The sequence below is a fragment of the Cupressus sempervirens genome, chromosome 5, assembly GCF_028749045.1.
Source record: "Cupressus sempervirens isolate cs-2001-9-10 chromosome 5, ASM2874904v1, whole genome shotgun sequence".
Classification (NCBI taxonomy): domain Eukaryota; kingdom Viridiplantae; phylum Streptophyta; class Pinopsida; order Cupressales; family Cupressaceae; genus Cupressus; species Cupressus sempervirens.
The window spans coordinates 29,867,071-29,881,966 of NC_143122.1; the positions used below are offsets into that span (position 1 = coordinate 29,867,071).

General features: G+C 37.0%; 1 protein-coding gene across 1 annotated transcript in view; it reads right to left on the minus strand.

The window, feature by feature from the left end:
* Window positions 1-3,155: 3,155 nt before the first annotated feature.
* Window positions 3,156-14,896, minus strand: part of LOC149554436 (Class II aaRS and biotin synthetases superfamily protein) — a 78,912-nt gene continuing 67,171 nt past the window's right edge. Inside the window, exon 9 of the mRNA XM_089828490.1 lies at window positions 3,156-3,752. Within this exon, the coding sequence (XP_089684616.1) occupies window positions 3,417-3,752 (336 nt within the window). The 3' untranslated portion in view covers window positions 3,156-3,416. The remainder of the gene's footprint in view (window positions 3,753-14,896) is intronic.

Below are 14,896 nucleotides of genomic sequence, written 5' to 3' on the forward strand. Positions count from 1 at the left end.
CTCCTCGAGATACATATCCATTGAACATGATGAACACTCTCCCTTAGAAAAGTTGATGTTAGGTAGACCTTTGACCATGTGTTTGAAGCAAAGTTGATGAAGATAGTGGAAGGTAAGATGACCAAACCGCTCATGCCATAAATTGGTTTGTGGATGTGAGTGAGTCAACAAGGTTTGAGAATGAGACTTAGGCACAAAGTGGGTGAAAGATCCTTGATGGATCTCTTCTGTTGATCTGCTGTAATTTTATATTTTTAAATCTATTTTCTTGTTTATTTGTGTTTTCTTGCAAAACTAGGTAGAAGTGCAGAAAGGTTTGTTTGTTTTTTATAGTTTCATAACATAGAAAGGAATAGGGAACAGCAACCATGAAACAAGAGTGAAATAAATAAGGTATTCAGTAAAAATCAAAATTATTGCAAACTGTACCAAGTAGATTTGTCTGAATTATAGAGCCAAGCAATAAATCCAATGCATTTCCCAAAGCTCACATACAAATTTGATGTCAAACTGGAAGGTGAAGATTGTTCTCGAATCCAGCATACATTTGGAGGTGAATACAAGCAATACTCTATACACCACGTGGTGTATTTGCTGCAAATGGTGTCCCACAAGCTACAATGAACCACGTCCCAACTAGAAGATGATATGCCACGTTGAAACCCCGATGAGAATTGATGCCTCTGTCCTTAATCACCATGCACAATGCTAAAGAGATTCAGTGCCAAAGATTGTTGAGGGCTACGTCCCAGCCAATCACTAACCTAGGGTTTACGTCACAGACTAGAAATCGCCCATTCAGAGCAAATTCATAAACAAGTTGTCAAATATGCAAAAGATGATCTTAGAATGAAGCTTCTATCTCCTTATAACCCCTCTCAATTGCAAATCGAACCCTAAGTGTCTCCAAGTGGTGTTGGGTAGTGAAAGTGTTATAATTTCTTATTTTAAAGTGGTCATGTTACTAGAAAATGACCTTTTTCCTCATAGACAGAAATCTGTTGACTGAATTGCCTTCAGACCAAAGAGAAATATTTAGAAAATTTTGAAACCTTTCCAACGAGCTATCATACCATAGGATGCGCATCCAAATGATGCCAAAAACCCCTTATTACTCCAAAATGGCTAATAACTTAGCCTTATTTAATTATTAAATGCTAACTTAGGAAATATTAAAAATATAACCCAAATAGCCACAAAATGTCCAACTGACATCAAAAACCATAAAATCATCCTGTCACATGTCTGTGACTGAAGTCAGAAATCAAGAATCCGCTAGCAATCTCATCCCTAAAATCTAGGGATGCTCCTAAAATTTAGGAAACAAGCCCTATCCCTCTGAAATTGAACCCAAAGAGAAATTTCATGGAGACCCAACCCTAGGCAAGATCATACCTCCTAAAAATAAGGAATTGCTCCCAACTAATCAATAACTGCCAGAACATCAAGTCCCTAGCACTGAATAACCATATTGCGTCTCTATCCAACCCTATCAGCCTACAAGACCCCATAATAAGCTGACTCACATGTCTTTGCTAGACTAAGCTAAAAGAGGGGACATGACGGTCCTCCCCTCTCGGAGATGCTTGCCCACAAGCAATACAACACTAATCTTCCACTGTCCCAAGCAATCCAAATACTTAGCACTGATCGACCCCAAACCTAAAGTGTCTCGTCAGCACAAACATACTCCCCACTGTAAGGTGTAGAAGTGAAATAGATCACATCATCACAATAGAGTTATTGTCGCCGGGTCGATGGGTGAGGCTTGTCACCAGTGGTATATGGTGTCGCTGAGGGAATATTCCGATGTATCTGGATTTGACTTTGAATGCCAGAAAATATTGAAAATGCCCGCCGATTCGGATAATATGTGCACAATACAAAATTTATTGCAAAATATTCTCTGCGCAGGGTGCAGGGCTAGGATCTGACAGCTCGATACTTGAAAAAAAAAATCTTTGCTACCTACCCGGAGGGTAAAAAAAAAAATTCAAAAATAGAAATTTAATAATTGCAGAGATCAAATAAAAATACAAGATCTAAATTAAAAAATTGCAGATCTAAAGATCATACCAGAACTGCAAATTGGGGCCTCCGAGTGCCGATTTGCAAAAAAAAAATTGCCTCACGGTCGACTTTGGCCTAGGGTAGCCGAGTTTATAGTCGACCATCACCAAATCAGCATTTCGAACACAATGGCGAGGTCAAATCTAGCTCTAGACGCTCCCAATTTCTATAGTACTCTGGATTCAGGCCAAAGTGCTGAAGCAACAATGGTCTCGAACAGCTTATGTGATGAGAAAATCTTCAAGCTTTGATACCATGTAAGAATTTGCCTTAGGGCAAAATTCACCCAAAAACTAAGAACTCAAACACAAGGACAACTGTAGACCAAAAAAGGAGAGTATGACCAGAATGATGATATATTCATTCAATATGTCTTAAGAGTACACTAGGAATGCTTGTATATAAAAGCCTCTGAGATATCTCTAGAATGTCTCGGAATCAGCTACATGATAAGTCATACAACCAGGCACATGTCCACCAGATATGGGTTATCCTCCATTAAGCACGGAAGTAAGTGCGATGATGAGAGGATAAGCCTACAAGGGTGTAACACACAATCAGTGTTGTAGACAACATGTGCTAAAAGGAAGTGCGAATAATTGTGTTGTCAACATGACAACTCAGTGAATGATGCAAACTCCAGTGTTGTAGACACCATGTGTTGAATTAGAGTTGCGTACATCTGTGTTGTCAACATGACAACTCAAAAAGGTGCGCAAACTCTTAAGTGTCTCACAAAATAAAATAATAAAATAATGCATTAACCTAAGTAAACTTAAGTAAGTGTAAATAGTAAATACGTCTTTACACCAACAATTTTGAATCATGCTCAGTGATCATTACGAAGAGGAGGAATTTGATGGATCACAAAAAGCAATCTAAAACATCGGTATAAAAAGAAATCATGCATTTTTTAAATAGAAACATTTCAGTTCATTGGCGATAGACTGGAAACTTAAGGCTTTGCAGTCTTTTAACATCATTTAAGGAGTAGTCTCTATTAGAAAGCATAGTAAGTTAGAACCACTAAAATAGTGCTACAATTTAATTATATACCTGTGTGTAGCTTTTTAGCTAGAGCAAAATCCCCAAAAAATCATGTTATTAATATTGAATTTTGCAAGGCAGAAAATTTTAGAGAGTGTAAACAATCATCTTATGGTTAGTCCAACTGTAAACAATCATCCTTCCCGAATGGTAACTGCATGCAATTATAGTAAAATCTGGAAGAACAGAACCTCAAAAGTTGACAAGTATTTCTTCTCAGCTACAAAAAATCCTCCGATAATCTTTTAGCGTCCACCCCTACAAATAATGCCTAATTGGAAGTAAAAGAGCACACCTTTTCATTGTACAACAGTGTGAACCCTTGACTGATTTGAACCATTCAATCTCTTCTTGAGTTCCTCAACAATTTTATCCCTTGGAACCTCATCTTGTTGACTAGCTCCTATATCTTTCAGCTGAATTAGACCATTCTTAAGTTCATTCTCACCCATAATCAACATATAAGGTATGCCAGATTCCAATGCATATTGTACCTGTTTCCCAATCTTTTTTATAGATGTGAGAGCGAATTCTGCTTTCAGTTTTCCAGCCCAGAGCTCACTCACAAGTTTGATAGCCACTCCCATATCATCTCCTAAAACCACTGCCAAAACCTCTGTTTGTGTTGCACGAACCTGAAAAATATTTAGTGTAAATGTCAGAATGAGAGTGGAAAATACATTTTATTTTGAAAATTTTGAAAAAACCGAAAAGCCTAAAAGAAAATGTCACAGTTTGTAGAATTTCAACATAACAGAAAATTGCAGTAGTATTAGAGATCAACTAAAGAGAAAGGTAAATGCACGAAAAAACACTGAGTGCACAGCAACTCCAATATTAAGAAAGTATGTGATGTGAAATTTGAATAACTTTACTTTTAACAAAATACAATGAGAGCTACAATGCACCGAAATACAAATAAAACTGACAACCATCTAAATGCCCAATGTGTATTTTCAATGAACATCGAAATAACACCAAATTCATTAACTCAAGAAAACAATGAGCAACTAAACCAATTCCCAGTATCTATTTTATAAAACAATTTGAAACTTTTTGGACCCTCGCCTTGCTTTGGAATCAGAAAAATATTGTCAACTCCAGAGCTGTTATTTCTTCTTGTGAAGAATGAAATGCCAAACAAATTTATTTATAGGAATTTTGAAATGTTTATGAAGAGAACGAACTCCTTGCTTTCTTACTTTGTTTTTTTGACTTTTTCCTTTCTGCTTCCTTTCTTGGTCAACTTCTTGGAGAGGCTTTTAAAGCTTGTTTTATTTTCTTCATAGCAATCTCCCAGCTTTCTTTTGCTTTCTTCTACAAGTTCTTATGAGTCTAGAAGTTCTCATTTAAACCAATCTTGCTAGCTTTATTCTTCCTCAAGTCAGTCTCTTCATACTTCTAGAACTTTCTTTCAAGTGCAGGCAGACCTTGTGTTGAAATAAGGAATTCTGCTTTCCTTCAATCGGACTTCATATGGTGTTAAGGATTTCTTATGATGCAGAAGTCAGACTTTGTCCCTTGTCAGGGAATTTCGTACCTTGAAATGGATTTTGTTGCAGATTAAGGATTTTCGTCATTTCCAAGTAGGACTTCTCATGCCTTCAAGAATTTCCCTCCTTTACATTGGTTTGAGGAATTTTTTGCTAAGATGAACATTTCTTGGTCATAGTTTAGGTTGATTCATGGAATTGCTTGGACAGTGGAATATTCATATAAAATAGAACATTTAAGTTTCAGTTTCTTCTACTATGTTATGTTTTATATAATACTGTCAGGATGTTTGAAAGTGGTTTTAAATCTCCAGGAGATATAATGAAAATCTAGGTTTTATAAGATCATAAAATATTGAAGAACCGACCAAATTTCAGTAGTTAGTGGTAGAACGCCTCCATTAGTGTTTTTTTCCATAGCTTTTTCTGACTTTTCTGAGATAATTTTGATACTAGAACAAGGATTTTCTATGAATTTTCACAATTTTGAATGCTTTTCATCATTTTGAAATCCAGAACTTTTCACCATTTTTCATGAAATCCCAGATGAGCTTGCAGTTAAAAACAGGAATTTTACACTTGGATGCAACTTTGGCCTTTCTAAAATATTTTTTGTGCCAAAAGCAACTTTCTAAAGTTAGAAAAAAACAAATAAAAATGGATTGGCCCCAAAATGCCAAAAATGAAGCTTTCAAAAGAGCAAAAAATAGACGGAAAAAAGCAATTTTCCTAAAGTAGCTGTCAGAATTGACCTAATGCAGTCCTTCAGAACACTTCTGTGGCATCAGCATACCCATTCAGTCATGCTTTCTCTTTTACTTTTCAATGACACTCCTAAACTTGGCAAAGCTTTAATCTTTAATTGAACTCCCAAACTTCACAATGGCAAGAGACCAGAGACTGAAACTGACACAACCCCCCCAACAAAAGAACTAGTGGTCCCCATTTATAATGGGGCAAAGTGTGATTACATCACAACAGACTGAAGACATGCCTCAGAGACTCAGAAAATCAAACCATAGACGTTGTAAAATATAATCTGAGTGTCGGCTTCAAGGTCTGACAATTAAGGCAAAGCTTTCGAATGAGACTTGTTATTACTACAAAACCTAAAGACAACTCTGGAGAGATTTTACAGAGTCTACTTGAACTCAGAAAATTCAGGTCATGGACTTGTGAAAGCATGCACTAATGAGGGTACTTGAAGATTTAGTCTTGGAAAACTAAACCTTTCTCCACAGATCATGAATCTGATTTTGTGAGGATAAATTCCGAGACAGGCTTACTTGGATGTATTTCCCCTTCAATCATTCAATTTTCTTTACAAGAAATGATCTTCCTTGTGTCCAACAATGGACCCAAGTAGAGACAACCACCTTGGAATTTTTCTTGATTTTTTCCAACAAATCGTACCTCTTTGAGAGAAGTTCAAACCTAGGTTGAGACCTCTGTGCTTGCTGTTTTCTCAATCCTTATGGATTCTATTCTTTTACGAACTGAGTCTGATATTGTATTGTTTTGATGCTATTTCAGTCCTTATTCCCAATATCTGATTTTTATTTTAAATGGTGGCTCTTTCTTAGTAAGGTTTCAGATTTACTTGTACTACACTGCTCCACATCTAATAACTTACTCATCCTTGATTGACTTGCCTTTCATCTTTGAATGTACATAGCATCTGATTAAATGTGGGTGTTTAACTTCATTTTGCTGCTCCTGCAATTTTCCTCATGTCTGACTTTTCTCTTGGCAAAATCAATCTCTTCTTTCCTTTTCTTGGATTGAACACCACTTGCTAGCTGTCAATGCCTCCTTCCTTGCTTGGCCCTCTTTGTTTGTCACCTTTGACCTTTAAGACCTTAGTCAACTCCTCGCTTTGTGCTTTCTTATAGCTGTTTGATGGCCCTTTAAAGGAGTTCTAGGTTTAGTTTGCACTTCCACAGCCAATGTGGGATAAAACATTTTTGCTTCTTAATATTCCAGGACTCGTGCAAGCTGAACTTCACTTAATTTCCCTTTGAATTTCATTTAATTTCATCTCACGGCCTTTGATGGAAACCCGGTGCCTCAACAACACTGACCCAGCTCTGGTGGAAAAACAACCTGCATAAGCACTTCCTCTTACTTGCATTTTGAATTAGTTTTGGGGTCTCTATCACATCCCCAAAGGAAAATTCAATCCACAAAAGGACTGATCATTGTCACTATTTTACTTATTCCCCAATGGAAATTCAATAATCAAAGGGACAACAAGTTCTCTCAGATTTCGTTTCACATGCTCACTCATTTACCAAAAGAGGAAATTCAATCCTTATGGGGGCTGTTGAGGTCCTTCAAAATTACTCCGTTCCTACATTTACTCCCCAAAGGGGAACATCATCCCTCAGAAGGATATCCACCTATCCAATTACCTAGCAAGGGGAAAATAGACTCCTACAAGGACAAATCTGATTTCAACACTTAACGACCCATATAGGGGCAAGGACAAGTGGAAATTTCCTATCCACAAGGACTTCCCCCATTTTAGCTTCAAAAAACTTGCGTTAGACAAATGGAGAAATGCCACCATATGCGCAAAAGGGAAATTCTTTCTCCATAAGAATTTTCCACTCCTAAACTTTTCTTCAAAATTATTAACCCAGTGGTAAAACGGCTTGCACAGTGACATTCAGCTTTTTGACTTGGTTTTTATACCCAGGAGTGGAAATTCGACTCCTATTCGGACTTCTTGTATTTTTGAAATAGAAATTCACCTTGCATCCATATTTTCCCATTTTAAGAATGAAAATTCTATTATTATAGGAACCTTATCCATTTCCTAAGTGGAATGTCAAAATTCACAGGGATTTCAAACTTCTTTTGCCTAATTTTGTCATTTTAGTCCAAATTAAAAAGAGAATGTCATTATAACATCTTTCAAACCATTTGACTAACCAAAATATCCCAATCCTTATAAATTCCCTCTCAAATTTAGCCAACTTCACAACTTCAACCTAGTGACCACCAAACCTTTCTAACTCGTTACATTTGCAACTTTAATGATTTGATCACTTAAACACTTGATCTTTTAAGCTGTAAGATTTAACATTTTTTCTACCAAAACCCTAAAACTAGAGGCCAAAAGAGGGGGTCGCCATTTGCAATGGGTTGATGGTGTGAAAACATCACAACAGAACCCTAGTGGAGGAAGTTACTCTATAAAAGTCAAAGGGAAAATATCACATCGGGCCATGGCAACGGGCAGTGGAAAGAAGAAAATAAGAGTGAAGGTCCAAAGGGACAAGAGGGTAATAGTTAACACCTTAACATTCAAGAGTGTCACTGGTAGTGAATATCCAACATGGTGTGGGGACACTCAAGATCATAGTTGAAAAAATAAATGAGTAGTGGGCAGCAACTCTTCTGCAAAAAAATCGGTAACTTGATAAATTGCTTAATTTTATTAGACATACATTTTCTTTTTTGCGAAAATGAATGAGGAGATGCATCTAATGAGTCGATATATGTGTAAATAAAAGAAACAAGCGAAACTAGATGTATTTAAATGCAAATAGGGTGCAAATTGCCATCCTCATGTGGAATGTTGATAGCTAGTAGTGTAATGTCCCCTCTTTTCTAAGTATCTTACTAACTAAATAAATTGCTAGGTCTTTATTTAATATCTTTCCCCAAAGACTTAAGTGATCATTTAATAAGGGGGGTGAATATTCTTAAGTTCCTGATTTTCAATCATAGGCATTGGGGCCACTTTCCTATTGCTTCGACTTGAAGGTTTGATTGTGTGGTATTTGGTAACTTGCCTTTGATTGGTCCTTTGGAGGAAAGAACGAAAATCTTGCTTTCTGTAGGAGTGGGAGTTGCTTAAGTAAATTGCATGGGAAGAGAAAGACATTCTATGCTTGATTTATATTATTATTTCAGTCTGCAGCTTGGCCAGGACAAAACCCCTGGAGTTACATATTGGACGCAGCTTTAGTACAGAATTTATGCAATAAGATCATAGGTTCAATCAATTCAGCTTTAGAAGGAGAAATGCCACCAGCCGCTGTTACAAATAGCTCTTTCAAGTACGTTAGTTGCAATTGAAACAAAGATAACCAACAGTAAGATAGTCTGCAATTGACACTTAATTCTGAGACAGAAACAAACAGCAAAAGGGATTGATTACCAGCAATTATGAAGTCACTGCAGCCCTGTATCAAGGACGGGTATGTAGGATATCAAAGGTTGAATGAACTTTGTATGGTCCTGCATGGAGAGGCGTTGAGTACTTCAAATCAAAGCTTTCTAAGAATAACAAATTCTTCAAGTTGTTTTTCGTTTATTTGTTATATGAAATCTGATGAATGATACAGTAAATTAGTTAAGTATTCTAGATTTCAATAGTGAGGATATTTTAGTGGTATCATTGCCACAAAGCCTGCAGCCTGTGGGACTTTTAATTTGCAGGTTTTCCTTTTGAGTGCACGTCACAGATTCTCCATTGCATGTCAGTATAAATTAGTCCTATGCAGACCAAAGGGTTTGAACCATGCAAATACAACACAAGAAGCAGGTCAGGGCAACAAGAGGATGCTGATGTTGGGATAGGAGAAAGAAGAGATAGCAGCCCACAAAGGGAACTAAATAAATAACTTAATGATTGCCAACAGTAGCAGAAAATGATGCAACAATTCCAGGATCATATGACCACCGCAATGAGACAATTGAGAGTTGGACATTCGAGGTCAAGAAGTTACAGTAGTCGACATAACCGAAGTGAAGCCGGGCATGAGAACCAAGACAAAGCAGCCTCTAATATTGTGAGCCATGGTCTGATCAACCATTGCATCCCACCTTTTACATCATCCACTTGAAACAGAACCAATTCCTGAGGTTGAGGTAGAAAAGTTGCACATTAGAGATGATATTATGAAGGCTTGGAATGAATCCAAGCAGCTTCCAGCTGATGTAAGGAAGCCGATGAATTTAAATCAGTTCATGAACTAGTATAAGGACAAAGTTAGGAATTATCTGGAAGTGCAAGATAGGAGGCCTAGAGGGCAAGCTAGGCAGGTCTTTCGCCCAGTAGCATACCAGCCTTAAACAAACTTGCAATTCCAACTTTCAATGGAACCGAAGAAGAATCCACTAGATCATGCGTTCATAAGTTGGACACTTTTTTGGCACTTGAGCCAACGGAAGAAGAAATGGCAATTCAGTTTGCTATCACGCACCTGGAGGGAGTAGCATATGATTGGTAGCACCACGGACTCATTTCACAAGATCATGTCACAGTTCATTCTTATGAAATTTTTGTCAAAATCACTTTGACCGGAAAGGCAGAGAAGTCTATTACAAGGAAACAGCACAGCTTAAGGAGGTAGGACTTCTGGAGCCTTAAATAACTGAATTCTAAAACAATCTCGTAGTGGTCCCTGATATTCATCAAAGAAGGGTGACAATGCTCTTCAATGAAGGTTTAAGTAACAAATTAAAAAGGTTGGTTAAGGCTAACAAGTCTGGTTCATTACATGATGCTATTGGGTTGGCCATGGATTTAGAGGTCATACCTTCCTACCAGCCACCAAGAAAAGATTTCAGTCCTTTGAAATCTGACAAGGGAAGTTCCAATCAGCAGAAGAACATGAGTCTCAACTAGCCAGGAAATGTACCTTCCAAAATGGATCACGAAACACAAAATGATTTACGAAGAAGAAAATTGTGTTTCACTTGCAAAGAACTATGGGAACCAGGTCACCGTTGTCTAGGAAAAGGCAAAGTGCATTTGATAGAAGTCCATTCACATGATGAGGAACAAAATGAGCAAGAAGACAGCATTGATCAGGATGTTGCACAAGAGGTCCAGACACAACAGATTGAGTTAGAAAATGTTGTGAGCAGAGAGACTCCTTGTATCGCCACATTATCTAAAGTACCTCACAGTCGTCCTTTTCTGCTAAAAGGTGTCCTTAAAGACAAAGAATGGTATGTTTAGTGGACAGTGGAGCTACACACAATTCTACAGACGAACGATTAATAGGAAAGCGACAACTACAAGTTGAGGAATTCCCTGGATTCAGCATTATTGTTGCAGATGGATTTCCATTAAGCTGCAACCCAATTGTGCCACAACTGAACATACTGATAGTAGATTACACATTGATAGGTGATTTTTATGTGCTTGGATTGAGTGATGTGGATGCTATTTTAGGGGTACAATGGTTGGAGTCCATTGAACATTATGTTCAAGACTTCAAACAGATGCAGTCGGAATTCACAGTTAATTGAAAGAAAACAATACTTAAGGCTATGGCTAATGGTGCACTACAGGTGGTTTTCCCAAAGAGGATGGAGGCTCTTTTTGTTTCCAGCAAATCCTTCACTTGCAATGAGTCATCTTATCATATTGATATTCACACCATGTTAGGTAAACATAGTACAGTATTTGGAGATATTCCTCCAGATAGGAGGTTTGAGCATGTTATTAATCAAGAAGAGGGCCTGAAGCCTGTTATCACAATATCCTACAGGTGTTCAGCATTGGGGATATTGTTGAGACACAAGTTTTGTCACTGATGTCAACATATTTTCAGATGTTTCAGAAAGGAGTTAGACAGACTTAGATTCTGTATGTTACAAACTATTGTTCAAAATAGTACAGATGATGTACGATATTCCAGAGTATGCAAGCGTGGGTATGTGCTGCAGGATGAGTTTAAACCTTGTGTCTATGGTCAGAGCACTTTATATGATGGTGTGAGTAAGTTACAGATGTTTTGGTGAAGATTGGTTGCAGGCCACTGACAGAGAATTATGCTAGAAGTAGTTGTATTTTGGGTATAACATGTTGACGAGCTGGACATAAGGTTTGTGAGCATACAGCATGGAAGAAGACTTGGATAAGAACATGCTTCGGGATTTGTGGGTCATTTGATTCATTTTGTCATGATTACTAGTGTGTGACATATAGATTATTTTTGTTGGGAGCCGATGGGATGATGTAGCATGTTGTTTGGTTTGGTGAGTGTTAATAGATCATGACACATAATTTGATAATTGTAATTGTTGTATAATTTCAAAAGGTGCCATGTGCATCTTTGCATGCATCTATTTTATGTGCATTGGGGAAGTCCTAACAGGCCGAGCCAATGGGATGGTGTGTTGTTTGGTTTGGCAAGTGTTAATCATGGATCATGACACATAATTTGATAATTGTAATTGTTATATAATTGTAAAAGGTGCCATGTGCATCTTTGCATGGATCTATTTTATGTGCATGGGGAAGTCCTAATAGGCCAACCTAAATGCATGTTTGCAATTTCCTTGGTTGTAATGTATAGAATAAGTGGAATAAAATTGTATGCGCAAACCTTGATGTTGGATATCAGAGCAGAGTTGAAGGATTGTTAGATGATTTGGTAGAGGTATGAGTGGAATATGATATCATTAAGTTTACTTCATTGGAATTGTTAAGACAAGTGTGTTGTCATCAGTCAGCTCACTAGAGATTTAAATATCCTTGAAGGTGGCTCTAAGTTTCACATCTCAAACATTGAGTCTTCTTGAAGGTGGATTTAACCTTCTTTCTTCGGACAGTGTGGTCTAGCAGTGAGCCTTTTGTTCTTATCAACTACTAAAAGGGTTGGGAACCTTTAGCAGGATTTCAATCCTTTAACAGGGACTTGTCCTTTAACAGGGACAAATGTACTAAATGTATTGAATCGACTCCCAACGGGGCCAAGTCTCCTAATGGGGAGACAAATTGGAAGCATTGTCTGAAGGAGACAAATATACAAGGCAGGCAAAGTTGCAGAATTGGAAAACAAAGTTAGAGAATGTGAGAATACAAGAGGATGAGACTATCAGATCTTATGTTCAGAAATAACAAAGATTGTTACTGGTATACGGAATACAGGTGGAACCATAACCGAACAAGAGATTGTGGCAAAGATTCTGATATATTTAACACTAACTTATGACACCAAGATCGTGGCTATTGAAGAAGTGATACCTCTCATCAAGGGATTCAACAGGGAAACAGTCATTGGTAAGTTGTCATCTTTTGAAACTTCTAAATTAGAAGAGTCTTTACCTAAAGTAGAATCTACTTTTAAGGCTATTGTTCATAAAGATAAAACGATGTTAACAAAAAGTGCAAGTACTAGTAGAGCTAGTGAATCGTGAGTATTTCAAGGATTGGCCAGACAGAGAAGAAGAAAGGAAGCTTGAAGCATTAGCTGCAAAAGTGAATACAGAGGTAAAGGTAAACATGAAGGAAAATTGCCTTTGAAATGTTTTTCATGTAATAAGATTGGTCATTTTGCATCTGGATGTCCTCGTACAGTGCCTAAGTACAAGCCTAAGCCTTACAAGTCTAAATATCATAAAGAATGTTATTATGTTGGAGAAGGGGCGTCAGATAATGAAACAAAGAGAAGTGATGATGATGAAATTGGTTTTGTTGCTATTAAAGATAAAAGTCCAGTGAATGAGGAAAAAGCATTAGTTTCACATGTTGAAAAGAAATATGAATGGATCGTAGATAGTGGATGTTCACACCATATGACAAGTGACAAGAATAAGTTTTGTGCAATTGAATAAGTATGATCATGGAGTTGTTGGATTTGGTGATAACACTCCTCTTGTGATTAAAGGAAAAGGTTCTATTACTCTTGAAGAGAAAACTAACAATGATTTAAGCATAACTTGTTATCTGTTAGTCAGCTTGTAGACAAGGGTTGTCATTTGCAATTCAAGAATGAAAATGTACAATCAGAGATCAGTCAGGAAACATGATTGCATCTAGTTCAAAGGCTAGAAGTAATGTATTTTAGTTAAATCCTTCTGAAGTAAGTTGTTTTGTTGCAAACGTTGACAACAGTTGGTTGTGGCACAAGAGATTTTGTCATGTGAACTATGATAATTTTGTCTATTTTCAATTCATCTTGGCCCAAAAAAACTTGATCTCTTCCTTCAAATCTCATTAAATCTGCCCCTCAAACTACATGTTTCATCCTCTTGATCAATTTGATTTGATAGTCTTCATTGAAATTTTGCAAAGACTAAAATCCTAAGATCTTGGGATTTAGGACTGTGACTAGTGCAAGTATATTACTATTGATTTAAATTCAACATATTCACCATTCCCCTCTTCCCCATATTCAACAAGTGCTAGTGTTCTAAATATATCCCCTAGCTCCGCTATTATTACCAATAAAACACTGCTGTTTGGGTACGCGGAGATGAATTTCCGAGATGGGGGAATAAAGGGCCTCAACTTCGAGACAGCAGGGGATGGTGGTCGAGGGGATAGGGAGAGGGTGTTGTATACTATACATATAAAACTTGAAATGGTAGTCATGAAATGATGTTTCAGTATCTCATAGCAAATTGAAATACTTGAACATATAAAAATTGCAACACAATCCAGAATCATTGAACATTTGACATAGCACATACACAATCCTAACATTCAAAAATCAAATTTCAAATAGAAATTCAAGTACCCATCCCGCCGGCAATTTGGTTGTGGAATGGCAAAGGTGGGGGTACTCAGGCACTCCAAGTACCCGATGTGCAGACGCCCTGAGGACAGGTACTTCTTAAAGAAAATGTCACTAATTTAATGACTACATGTTAAGGTCATCTTGCAATTACCCAAAAAAGGCCGAATCCCACAGCAATTAAAATTTAATAAGTCTATTTTAAATGTATTTTGTGATGCTTCATGACACAAATTGATGCATTGATTTATAGCATACGATGTACATTGCATAAAACAATAAGGATGAAAATAAAACATTGTTACCAGATCAAGCTGGAACTGACAGGCCAGTCTGAAAAGATCCAAATTCCACAATTCCTATTGAAATTTTACAGCACTTTATTAAAAATTTGGGTTTCCACTTCATTTTTTGAACTGCTGAGTTTTTCCAGGACTACTAATTTTTAGTGATGAATCTGATGGAATACAAATCCAAAAGAAAAAGGCTTGCCAAGTCGTAGCATTGAATCAATTGTGCTAACTATAATATGAAGTATATTAATCAATGTTACTATTGTAACAAATATGACTCAATCATGTTATTATTTTCTTTTGTGTTGTAATATTCAAGTAAAATAATTTTGAAGTAACCTTTTACATTACCTTTAAAAGAATATCAAAGTAAAATTGAGAGGAATCCAAACCCAGCCAAATGACTGGAAGGTCAAAAGCATGGGTTGGGTAAAATAAAACCAAAACACAATTACAAAATGAAATCCGACTCTAATGGACTGGGTCAATTTGAACTAGATGAGGCTCA